General features: G+C 38.4%; 1 protein-coding gene across 2 annotated transcripts in view; it reads left to right on the top strand.

Moving 5' to 3' along the window:
• LOC138351343 (guanine nucleotide exchange factor for Rab-3A-like) overlaps positions 1–5,999 on the top strand; it is an 87,926-nt gene extending 81,927 nt beyond the window's left edge. For both annotated transcript variants that reach the window (XM_069303095.1, XM_069303094.1), the window contains one exon: positions 2,855–5,999. In XM_069303095.1, the coding sequence (XP_069159196.1) occupies positions 2,855–2,922 (68 nt within the window). In that variant the 3' untranslated portion in view covers positions 2,923–5,999. The remainder of the gene's footprint in view (positions 1–2,854) is intronic.
• The last annotated feature ends 7,288 nt before the right edge of the window (positions 6,000–13,287 follow it).

Below are 13,287 nucleotides of genomic sequence, written 5' to 3'. Positions count from 1 at the left end.
ATGGTTACAATCAATGTTTTAATGTACAAATATGTAAATACAACTTTCTGTTGTGCGCTGTCACACAAGGGTCAAGGATGGGTTCGTATGAGATACAGCTTAACCTTGATTCTATGGCTGCCACCACCATATGGCAGCACTCAAGAAAATGTCAGATCCCCAGCCTAAGACTAATTGCATTTCTTATGACTCTTCCCCATGGTAGTTTAGGCAAGTCTCAGTTAGGATTGAAAAAACTCATTCTAGATACTTACCTTGGTTTCATTTATAATGAGTACATGTTATATACTTGCTAGGGCAGCAGGATGTATTTGAGTGTTGGTAAGTCTTGTGCATTTCATGAACTCGTTTCCATTTCTGTCCCAATTTAGTTTGCATTTTGGGGATTCTGTTCCTTCTCTTTCTCAGGTTTCCTTTATACTACATATATGATTTGCAGGAGATTGGTCCCAGGTTTAGGTATTTGTGCTAGGCACTGTTTAAGGACACTTGGCTCTGTGTAGAAAAAAACATTTGTTTATCACCTTAGGTCTTGCAAGCTTTGGCCGAGTTGTATGTAAACAGTATATCATAAAAAATCCCAGTTATTATAAATTGTTCTAGAACCCCAATCAAACTTTTATGTACTGTTCAGTATAGTGCAATTTTGTTTATCTGTATCAGTGCATGCTGGAGGATGTTAACTTAAACAATAAAATGAATTAACACTTTGTTAGAAATAAAAAAATTCATTAGGATATTTTAATATTCAGCATAAAACTACATGTAATGTATTTTATTGGAAATAATGTACTTTACAAAGAAATATGAATAAATATGCATAAAACATATATATTTCTTGGAGGATGGCCCCCTACAGTAGCTCACCAAGTCTGTTGAATTTTAAAATCCAGCTAGATCAATCGGGACAAATGGGGTGACCTTTTGACAAGCCACCAGCTTCCTGTCTTCATCAAGGCCACTAGAATGTTAGTGACCCTCTGGTAAATTCAGGTAAATACATAGGGTAACTAAGCCACATAGACCCCCACACACACCAGGCTTCTGGAGACCCATCTGTTGCCTCCTGGAAACCAGTATCAGAATTTGGAGGGGAGAAATGGAATCACACATGATACCTGGTTGATACCTGCTTGATGGGGTTCTGGGAGTTCTTCTACTCCCCAAGCCTGGACCGAGGCCAGGCATGACTTGTGAGAGTTTGATCCACTAGGCTGTTGCTTGCAGCAGCCCGCAGGCCCACATACTCACCACAGCCCGGTTGGTCCGGCACTCCTTGGAGGAAACTATCTAGTTTCCTCTTGAAGATGTCCACTGTTGTCTCGGCAATATTTTTTATGCTCGCTGGGAGGGTGTTGAACAACCGTAGACATCATCCCATCCCAGGGTAAAACCCACCAGAAAGTACAGGTTTAGCAAAACAACCAACCTGAAAAAGTGATCCCCCAGTAAACAAAGTGATTGATCACTGTTGTAGGGAAATCAACCCGATGCTCCTGACCACCTCCAGGTAACCCACGGTGCCAGCCAGTCAGGCCTCTCAAATGTTCGTCTGGTGTGACAGCATCTACACTGCTTCGGTCCCTGCTGGGCCCCCCCTTCAGTTTATTAATTTCAGTTCAGTGCGACTGGCTTTCATTGGAACTTCTATTCTACCAGGGGTCATTGCTTTATTTTATTTTTTCTTCACAACTGTGTTTATGCAACCCCCACATAGCATGTTCCCTAACATCTGATTTGCTCTGGTAATGGCAAGGGTCCCCATACCTTAGGATGTAGATTTCCCTGTATGCCACCAAAGATATTTGCAATGAGAGGGTTGCAAGTTTCCTTCTCAATGTGCGACTCTTTTTGCGTCGCCTCACTTCCAGGCAGTGCATGATATTTATTCTTCCCTCTGAATCCTGTTGATGGAGCCTAGTGTTTTGTTTTAAATACAGTGTTAGTATTTATCCTTTATTTTGTGCTTAATGTAATACTTTATTCTTCATAGTCTCTGCATAGACACATTAAGTGACTGTCCTAACTATTGGCGTGTGTTTGGGCCTTGCACTGGGGTCATATGTGTGTGTGTGTGTGTGTGTTCCTCATATCTGGAAACTTTTACTATCACTCTCATCATGTTTCTGTTTAGGTTTGTCTGTTTTCCAAGTCGTTTCCCTTGCACCCTGACTTGCCTGTGTCAGAGTGCCTTAAGTGCCTGAAAGTGCAGAAAACCTTTTCTAAACCCTAACTTTATTTTGGTCCATTCTTTCTGAATAGGCTTATGCTTTCACATATTATGAATCCCCACCATGTTCGAGGTTTGCCTGGTGATTCTAAACAGCACTTGGCTCATTTTTCTTCATCTCTGGAATGCTTATTTGAATGCCCATCTATCTGGAGTTTTGTGGTTCCTACCTTGTAACTACTACTTTGTACAGAATTTGTTCCAGTTTAGTCAGAATGACGTAGGCTTGAGGCTAACGACCTTGTGTTGGTTTGGGTGCTGTCATCTGGTGGTGGTCAGTGGCACCAACCCACTGGTAAGCTAACAGTTGGGTCAGAGCACTACTTAACAATCCATGTGATGCTAAGGTGGTCCTGGAAAAAACTTTTAAGTGCTTCTGGGAGTACTTTTTGATGGTCATTCCCGTTGAACTTGAGCTTTTCTCCAATACATCCCTAGCACCTATGTGGCCAAATACAAACATTTTGAATAATTCCCTTTTGCACTGTTGCAGGACGTTCTAGACTCTGTAAGGATCATGTACAATGGGACAGTCTGTGAGGTTGCTTTAAATAGTATAAGAGTGTCAGTTGCTCAGAAAGTAACTTTTCATATTACTCAGTCTGATTTTTCTTCTCCCCACAGTTCATGACGTGTACTGGGAGATAGTGAAGCTGCGGCGGCAGATGGCTTTAGCTCGTCTGGGATTTTAAACTATTTTAGTCATTCATTTCCTGAAGTTTTGGTGTAGATCATTAAAAGTGGTAGAGGAGTTTTATTTTATTTTCAGTGGATTTTAATCTGACTCTTTAATGTGTCTTAAATCAACATGCTGTAGTATTTATGTACAAGTAATTAGCAATGTAGTGTGCACTCCTCTTGACGTTAAGAAATTTGTGATTGTCTATACTGACATGACAGGAAAATTCCTGATGAAATAATAAAGTTGGATGAAATAAGTATGTGGGGGATTTCAGAGATACATAAGGATCTATGTCATCATTCTTAATACTGTGTTTGCCTGTCATTTGGAATACAGTGCTTTATTTTTATATAAATGAATCTTGAATTATCAATGTGTTTTATATAAGCACAACACAGTGCAGTGCATAATTACATTTGTGTGTATGCTGCATTTGTTTAGAATGCACATTCTGTACTTCACTCAGTCCAGAGTAGAGACTTTGTACCGTACATGAATTTAAAATTTTTTGCTTTATCTGAGAGAAGTGTAGGTGGCTGGCATTTTGGTGTTTGTACTGGCGATACAACCATGTCGTGCATTATCCAGTCTGCGATGTCAGACAGCTATACAAATAATAGCTACCATTTGTCAGCAATTAGGAAGGGATTAACTTAATCCACTGTTTCCATCATAATAAAGAAACAAAATTCACTCATGGGAACAAGTACAGGGCAGAGTTATTAATGATAGGGATTTTCTATTGTTACTTTTGAATATAGGGCATGTTTAACTTAAGGCTTTTATCTGAGGAAGAAAGAGGAGTGTGTTTAACTGTACAGACAAGTGCTGTTTTAGCCTTGTATTATCTTTGAGATATAAGTCCTGTGATAATCTACGCTCCTTGTGCAACAAAGGTTATAAGTAGGTCTCCTCAGTTGTTACAGTGTTTATCTATGCTATTCTGACAAGTGATTATTTAATGTTGAATAATTTTGTTCATGCAATATCAAAAATATTTCATAATACAGGTCAGCAACATAATGGATAGTGTGTGGCTTCAATTGTAAAGCATAGAGTAATAGAATGATATATATATACAGTATATTTATTCACAATACTAGTACTGTAAATCCTTTTAACTTTGTTTAATGTTTGGTTTAGTGTTAGAAGATTGGATTATGTCTGTGTGTAAATTCTAAATGGACGATAATTAGTTACCAGTGAACAAGTGTTAAATGTTCATAGATGATATTCAGTCTCTTCAGATCTGATACTTTGTAAATATATATACATATGTACAATATATATAAATCTGTATTTTACAAAAGATTATAAAACCATTTATTAATCATTATTGTTAGTTATTTTTTTTTTGTTTGTTAAGGTATTTTATATTACTACTACAAGGAAGTGACAAGCATTTTGTGTTTGTAATAATTGATGGTCGAGAGACATGGTGGTCACAACGTTCGGTAAGTAACGTGAAGATTTAACTCAAGTTATAACAACAAAATACTCAGGATGACTGAGTATTAATCTCAGTCAAAACAAAAATTAATGTTTTGAAAGTGTTGGTTTAATGACAAATTTTGTATCAAATGCTCATTATAATGAATGCAAATTATTTGAGTAGTTCCAAGGGTGTAAATGTACATTAGAAATGTATGATTTTTTTTTAAGGTATTAGTCAGAAATTACAAGAGCGTAAATTACATCAAGTTTTGGATGTAATTCAAACAATTATTTCTGTCCTAATCTGATGATCTCTCATGCTGGTGAAGGGCGTATCCTGAAAAGGTGACAATATATATATATGTATGTTACATTTTCTTGTTATGGAAGTCATAGATTTGTTTAATTAGACTGAGGAAGGCATATCCAGGTACAATTTGTCTTTCGTTAAATTTTGCAGTTAATGTTTCAAGTTTGTGGTCCCAGCATGGATCTCCTGTAAATATATTTTGTGTGTGTGAAGATTGTTCTACAAAGGATATAATTTCTTATTTTCATATGTAAAATTTGTGGATTAATCCTTAAAGAGCGGCTATCAAAAGGGCCACTCAGCCTTTGTGCAAAAACAAAAACAAAACAAAAAAAAATTTGAATGATATATTTTCATGCAAAAAGTAAGAAAAGGGCAAAAATTAAATAAGTGCTTCTTTTCTGGTTCTGGGAGTTGTACATTAGCCGGGTGGAGGGGGTCAATGAGTGCATGAGCACAAGAAATGTGTAGTTTGACAAGTCGTGGCGTAAGGGCGAGAGTGCTCGCCCAACTATCAAGTTGGATGGTTTTTATATTCATGGCTTTACTTATTAGTTTGTATTATATTCTGTTGTAATAATTAACCAGAGTACAGTACAATGAGTTATATATATATATAAATATATATGCTTGCAATGCAATATGTACATCTATATAACATGTAAACTTGTCCCTGGTACTGCACAACGGAAGTGTCTTGCAACCTGCTTCACTGTTATTCTGTTTTGGAGCATCATCCCAAAATTTTGAAATTTGGAGGGAAGACCAAATTGTCATTTGACAATAATCCATGTAGGTGTATTCTATCCATATTAATAATATGGGTATAAAATCGAATAGTAATTCTAAAAATTAAATTCAAACTGTTAGCCTGGGGACCAACGTATAATGATAACTGCACTTTAAAGGTTAAGCACAAAAGGCTGAAAATTTGTATAACAAACAATTTATTAGAAATTTTTAACTGTTCAGTTTCATATACATCTCATCAGTTTTTTTTTCATACTCGATATCAATTTGTATATAATTAGTGGTGCATGTATGAAATATAATCGGTACGATTCCCTTGGATATGATTCAAGTACATTTGCTTCATACGTCAAAGCAACGCCTGAATGTGTTATTTGGTGCATAGGTTAAGATACTGGTGTAAAGTGAGACCTTCAAATACTGTGATTAATCTTAGAAAATAAATCCATACCCCTATGCATACACAATGCTTTGTTGATTTAAATGTTTCTACATCCAGGGAAATTCTAGGGTAGATCTTCAATTATCAACACATCTGTATATTATCACTTATAATGTATCAAAAATCTTGAAATAAAAAATCTGTATTTTTATATGGAAGTTATAATTGTGCCATGATTTGTCTACTGTATATGAATGCTAATTGGTATAATATACACATTCACAGGTATGTGCATGTGTGTACATATGAATTCATATTTGTACATACTGCATTATCAGTCTCATTTGTTCAAATAGGAATGGTTATTATCTTGTATGCACACGTAAGATCTTCATTCTCTTGTGTGCACACACGAATGTTCATTCTATTGTATGCATGCTCGTTCTCTCGGACGCAGAGAAAAATGTTAATTGTCCCACATGAACATTGTGACAAGCCCTCCTAGCATTTTTGGCAGATCTTGTGACTACAAATACTGAAGTTGTTTATTTAATGGAACATAGTTTTACTCATTGTTATTTGGAGAGCTGAAATGGGAAGATTCAGTAAACTTGAAGTATTTTGGTTTCTTGTACATAGATTTGTTACTTTTGATTATTCCATACTTCTGAAGTAATAGCTACTTCCCTGCCATCTACCTGCCTGTTAGAAGTGTTCCTGGTTGCACCGATTTTGTTGTGGCCTAAGAATCTCTAGGAGTACCAGTACAGTACGTCAGAGGCTCAGTTGCTCACCATCACTCAACTTGCAAATGGGATCTAGGGACCTCTGGTTTGCTTCCTTGGTGGGACAGAAATGGCTTGGCACGTTTCCTTTCACCTTGCAGTAAATAAGTACCTATTTGTTTGGGAACTCTTGTGGGGTTGCATCCTGGAGAGTCAGTAGTTTGACCTTGGGGAGGACCACGATACAAGCAAGCCTGAAGTAAGTGTTTGTGTGTAATTACTCAAGTGTAGTTACAGGATGAGAGCTACACTCGTGATGTCCCGTCTTCCCAGTACACTTTGTCATATAACATTTTGAAACTACTGACAGTTTTGCCTCCACCTTCTCACCACCTTCTCACTTGATTTGTTCCAATTGTCTACCACTCTGCAAAAGATAACTTTCTAATATTTTTTTGGCACCCTTATTCCCTTAGTTTGAATGTGTTTACTATTTGTGCCTGCACAATTGCTCTTGGACCCAACCTTTCTAGCCAATTGGATTGGCATCGATAAAATAATTGAATTGAGTTGTGAGTAGCGATTGTGTGTTGTGGTGCAGGCAGTTGGGGGCTTGGTGGTGATGCAATCTTGCTGGTGTTGCAGGATTAATTCTTCAATTATCTTGGCAGCATTTTACTTCGTTTCCCATCCTGGTTTTATCTTGTTGAATCTTCTCCGGTTTCTTCTGAGTATTCCTTGGCTTCTGTACCTTCTCCTGGTTTGAATTTGCATTTCTATGCTCTCTCTGACATTGGATACTTCTCAAAATGAGGTCAATGATGTCCTGGTGTACCAAGGTGATATTGCTCCAGTGATAGATTTTCTCAGCTTCCATTACCCATCTCTTGGGGCCACTTCAATTCTTCTAGTTTCAATTCCTCCAGGTATCGATAGTTCCAGTAAATGGTCTCCTCATGTCGTTGTTCTGGGGTATTGTTGAGTGTAATTATGTTAGTAATATAGATGATATTGTAGGTTCCTATTTCCAGGATGGGGACTGTAGGGATTGTCATTAGCAAGTGCTGGAAGTTGGACAGCAGTTGTTGCAATGTAAGCTGTGGAAGCCGATGTGTCAGTAGATTGTAATGCAAGATAAATAGCCGGCATTTCTGGGGTCAAGGATACAAGATCAGTCACTGGTGTAGCAATTGTAGAAGGCAGTGGGTGTTGCTGGATCAAGTGGTGCTGGGTGTGTCATTGTAGAAGTGGTTGCAGGCATTGCAAGAGCAGGGAGAAGATCAGCTGGTACTGTAATTGTTGGAAGACCATTATCTGTAAGTATCCTGTTGAGGGTGGAGATGTAGTGGCTAATGTCATTACCCTTCATCTTGCCGACAAGGTGGCATCAAGCTGTTGCTGTTAGAGACTGCTGGTTTGGGTCATGGTGGTGAGGTGGGTAGTGGTGTGGCCGGCTGGGTGCTGGTCCCCCAGGCTCCAGGAGGAGGTGAGGTGGCTGTCTTGTCAGGTGCATTGCTATCTTATCTTGAGGTTATCTTGAGATGATTTCGGGGCTTTAGTGTCCCCGCGGCCCGGTCCTCGACCAGGCCTCCACCCCCAGGAAGCAGCCCGTGACAGCTGACTAACACCCAGGTACCTATTTTACTGCTAGGTAACAAGGGCGTAGAGTGAAAGAAACTCTGCCCATTGTGTCTCGCCGGCGCCTGGGATCGAACCCAGGACCACAGGATCACAAGTCCAGCGTGCTGTCCGCTCGGCCGACCGGCTCCCTGATATATGTTATATATATCATAGGATATATATATATCATATATCATATATGAATATGATATATATATCCTTTGCTAGGCAAAGGATATATATATATCAGGTTGCCTGTTGGGTGGTGCAGTCAGGTGGGATGACAGTTTAATATGAGGGAGACAGTTCACAAATATGACCCATATGCATTAACATGATTATTTATTGTTGCCTAATTCTGTGTACTTGCACAGCACAGTATTTGGAATTTTCCTATTTCCCAACAGTGTCATACATGGGAATATTTACCCTTGTTAGAAATATGATGGGTTCCGGTAGTACAGCCAGGTTCGTTCTCCACTCACAATTGAGAAGCCTGAGTTTGAATCCCGGGCGGGACTGAAACGTTTGCGTGCATTTCCTATCGCTTAATGCCCCACTTCACCTAGCAGTAAGTAGATATCCAGGAGTTAGTCAGCTTGTTGTGGGGTTGTCTCCTTGGTACAGAGGGTCACTAATTCGACCTGGGGGGAGGACCTTAATACAAGCCTAATGTGTATAAATACACTCTGGCTGCCTGTCCCCCAACAAATGAATTATGAATTATAAAAACAATGTAAATCCTTCCCCCTCTCTTCTCCCCTCCCCTATTATTTTAAATATAAAAAATTATAAAATGTTTTTTTTGCAATTATGCATATTTGTTGTACAGTACTAAGTGATATTAAATGTCTTCAGGGACAATTAAGGTTGGTATCTATCACACTGACCCAACTTTTCTGCTGGAAAATGAAGATTCAACAAAGTTTTATTTTAATTATAATTATTTAATAACTATAATAATATTTTTAAAACCATATAAAATCTTATTTAATGAGGAGAGGGTCCCAGTTAAGTTCGTTCTTGATTCACAATAGGGAACTCCAGGATTAAATCCCGGGCGGGAGAAAAATGGTTAGGCATGTTTCATATCAACTAATGGCTCTGTTCACCTAGCAGTAAATAGGTACCCTGGAGTTAGTCAGCTTGTTTTGGGGTTGCATCCTTGGGAGAGTCAGTAGTTCAACTCTGGGAAGACCTCAATATAAGCCTAACATGTATATACTCAGGCTGCCTGTCTCTCAACAAAATGAATATAATGAATTAATTTTTGGACAATTTTTTTTCTGTGAAAACATCCAGTGATATTTTTACTGCTGCTACAGCAGCTACTCCAGATTCCAAAAAATTCCATGGCAAAACACTTATAGGTACTGTACCCAATAATCCCATCAATACTCATTACATCAATACACATTCCTTACATCAATATACATTCCCAAGAAATTCTACATGCTTCAAATAATAGTCTGCAACAACCCCATTTACCACTGCAACTTTAACATCTGCAATAACACTGCAACATCTTCCCAGACGTCCATGAACTACTAACAACATCCAACAGAAGCCAAACAGTCTCTTGTCGATGAAATTACGAGCAGCCTATAGTTAGAAATGTCATCAGGTGAACAGGAATATGGAGCTGCCAAATTACAGCAGCAAACAGTCACTCCATAGGTGGTTAAGAAAAACCGTGTAACCAGAAGCCACCAAATCTACCGCTACCAGTACTCAAAAGTAGTGCGCACATTATCTTTCACAAAGTCAGTGTACTATTCATCGCCAACCTCTGTAACCAACCTTTGGTCTCCATAAAGGAGTGGTGGCACCAATTCCTGTGTGTGATTTTGAGACGATACTATGTTACGAACTTAAATCAAGAGTTAGAACAACAGAAATTAATAATCTGATAAGCAAGAGTAGTATTTGGAGACTAGATGAGTAAGTGAGTTTAGTTCATTTATTATGCACCCCATACCCATCTTGTGGGTGGTAGTGGAAAGGGTTACAGAGAGGCACATAATGGGTTCAGGGACTGAACCCCACAATTCAACTAAGCAAGTTACGATCTTGATGAACTAGTTACAAAATTCAGTGCACATCGTCACATCAACACTCGCGAAGGAAAAAATGTGAAATGCAAAAGTCAGTCAATAGCAAGATGGACGAGAGCCTTTTTAGATGGTTTGGGAATATTGAATGAATGGATGATGATTCATTGGCAAAGAGCAATTATTTAAGTGAACTTGAGAATAGGAGTAAGGTCAGCAAAGAGGTGAATGCATATGGTGGGTGTGAAAGGCACCTCTTGGCGAGTAGCTCGCTCGGCCAGGCGCACAAATCGGTTGTTGTGAAGCCTCTTGGCAGTCACGTAGTGGTACCTGATGAGTGATGATGATGAAGATTAAGCCACCCAAGAGTTGGCACAGGCACGAATAAACCTGGTGAATGATTGATTGATGAAGATTTAGCCACCCAAAAGGTGGCACGGGCATGAATAGCCCGTAAGTGGTGGCCCTTTTGAGCCATTACCAGTATCAAGAGCTGATACTGGAGATCTGTGGAGGTGCAACTGCACCCTGCGTGACGGGAGATGTCTCCCGTGGCGCATGACCGACCTGGTGAGTATTAAGTAGGGCTTTATATAGTCAATCCCCCCTGCCCCACAGGTCTTGCCTTGTCGTAGTGAAGGAAGGTCACTCGAAATAATATAGTAAGACCACATCTAGGCGGTGTAAGACTAGGTAGGTGTAAGACCTACACCTTCCCTGATATCCTTAAAAAAGCGAGTTACGCCAGTCCATAAAGGAGGCAATCCGGCGGACATAAACAATTATAGACCAATATCAAATCTACCCAATCTATCAAAAATATTTGAACAATTATCTACAAACAGCTCTATTCCTACCTCGTAAAATTCGACATACTCAGCCTCTGCCAATTTGGCTTCCGGTCCCAAAAGAGCACCATTGATGCAATCATTAGTCTCCTTGACGTAATCTACTCAGCCCTTGACAAAAATGAGTTTCCGACTGGACTCTTCATTGACCTAAGAAAAGCCTTTGATTACTGTTAATCACAACTACCTTTTACTTAAACTCCAGCATTATGGAATCTGAGGCCTTGCCCTGGACTATATATATCCGATCCTATCTTAGTGACAGACACCAATGTGTAACCATCAATGATACAACCTCTTCCACTCTACCAATAACCGTTGGAGTGCCACAGGACAGCATCTTAGGACCTCTTCTATTTCTTATATATATCAATGATCTGCCTAATGTCTCTAATATTCTTAATATTAGAGACATTAGGCAGATCAATATTAATATTCAGACTCTAATATTCAGACCCCAACCCACATACACTAAATAATGTTGTGAATAATGAATTAAAAAAAGTCCACTTATGGATGTCAACCAACAAACTAACACTAAACATAAAAAAGACCTACTACATCTTATTTGGAAGCAAATCATCGAATGCAATTCAGCTACAGATAGACAACATTAACATCAGTAATAAAAATGATGGAAAATATCTTGGCCTATTCCTAGACAAGAGACTCAACTTCAGCACCCACATTCAACACATAACTAAGAAAGTCTCTAAGACAGTTGGTATACTCTCCAAAATCAGATATTATGTTCCTAACTCTGCTCTCCTCTCACTATATTATGCACTAATCTACCCCTATCTTAATTATGGTATCTGTGCATGGGGGTCTACCACTGCAAACCACTTTAAGCCCATCATCACCCAGCAAAAATTTGCTATCAGAATAATAACAAACTCTGCTTTCAGACAACACTCAGCTCCCTTGTTGAAATCCCTAAACCTGCTAAATATTAACTCCCTCCACATTGTCTTGTGTCAATTACATTTACAAAACCCTGTTCTTAAATGCAAACCATGCTCTGAAACTCTCCCTGGACAGATGTAATAGGACCCATTATCACCACACCAGAAATAAATATCTCTTTGATATCCCCAGAGTCAAACTTAATCTATGTAAACACTCCATGCAAATTAAGGGACCTAGTCTATGGAACTCACTCCCTAGTGAATTGAAAAGCTGTCAAACTTTTGCCTCATTTAAAAACAAAAACAAAAAGTACCTAATTTCATATATATATATATATATATATATATATATATATATATATATATATATATATATATATATATATATATATATATATATATATATATATATATAATATAATATGTATGAGAGAGAGAATATTCTTCACCAACACTTAATGTAATATTCATGAACATAAATATTAAAATTAATCACTATTACATGTCGGATATCCCGGTTATCTTAACTTATCTCCACTTATCTTAAATAAATAATACACCCAGCGGCAAAGAGAGAGAGAGAGAGAGAGAGAGAGAGAGAGAGAGAGAGAGAGAGAGAGAGAGAGAGAGAGAGAGAGAGAGAGAGGGGGGGGCAACTGTTAAGCTATTTTAAGTAATATGTAAAATTAAGAAACCTTAAGCGATCTTCACACCAAATCCCATCTTAGTTATTTTTGTCTAGATATATCGAGTGTGAATTACGACAGATTATAACCCCCAGTCGGCGGCCTCGACCCTCTGCAGGCAGAGAACAATTTAGTTTATTTTTGTGGTGCGCAGTTCAGGGGTTACTAGGTCTTCCTGGCGTCTATTTCTGGCTTGAGCAGGCTAATCAATTATGCTTTCTGGTGGGCAGGTATTAGCCAGGTCCCCATCTCCCCCCTCCCCCTAGCTAGGTTGCGTGCAATATACAGCAGTTGTCTAACTTCCAGGTAAAAAAGTGGCATCAGGTGAAAGGAAACGTGCCCAACCGTCCCTGTCATATCGCCGGAATTGACCCGGGAATCGTTTGTTGTGAGCCTGCGACGTAGACTACTCTGCTTTGGGAGGGAAAAGGGTGTTATAATAATTATTATTATAATTATAATTATTATTACAATTATAATTATCATAATTATTATCATAGTTACAATTATTATTACAATTATAATTATTATTATAATTATTAAATATTTATTGGCCGGAATGAACTGGATTTGTAATACAACGCTTACTGGAAATAGCTGAACATATATACTGACTCAGTAAACACCTTACATCAAGGACGCCTCAGTAAACACCTTACAT

The sequence above is a fragment of the Procambarus clarkii genome, chromosome 49 (assembly GCF_040958095.1).
Source record: "Procambarus clarkii isolate CNS0578487 chromosome 49, FALCON_Pclarkii_2.0, whole genome shotgun sequence".
In the NCBI taxonomy this organism is placed as follows: domain Eukaryota; kingdom Metazoa; phylum Arthropoda; class Malacostraca; order Decapoda; family Cambaridae; genus Procambarus; species Procambarus clarkii.
Note: the sequence above shows the minus strand (reverse complement) of the source record. Positions and strands in the feature narration are given on the sequence as shown.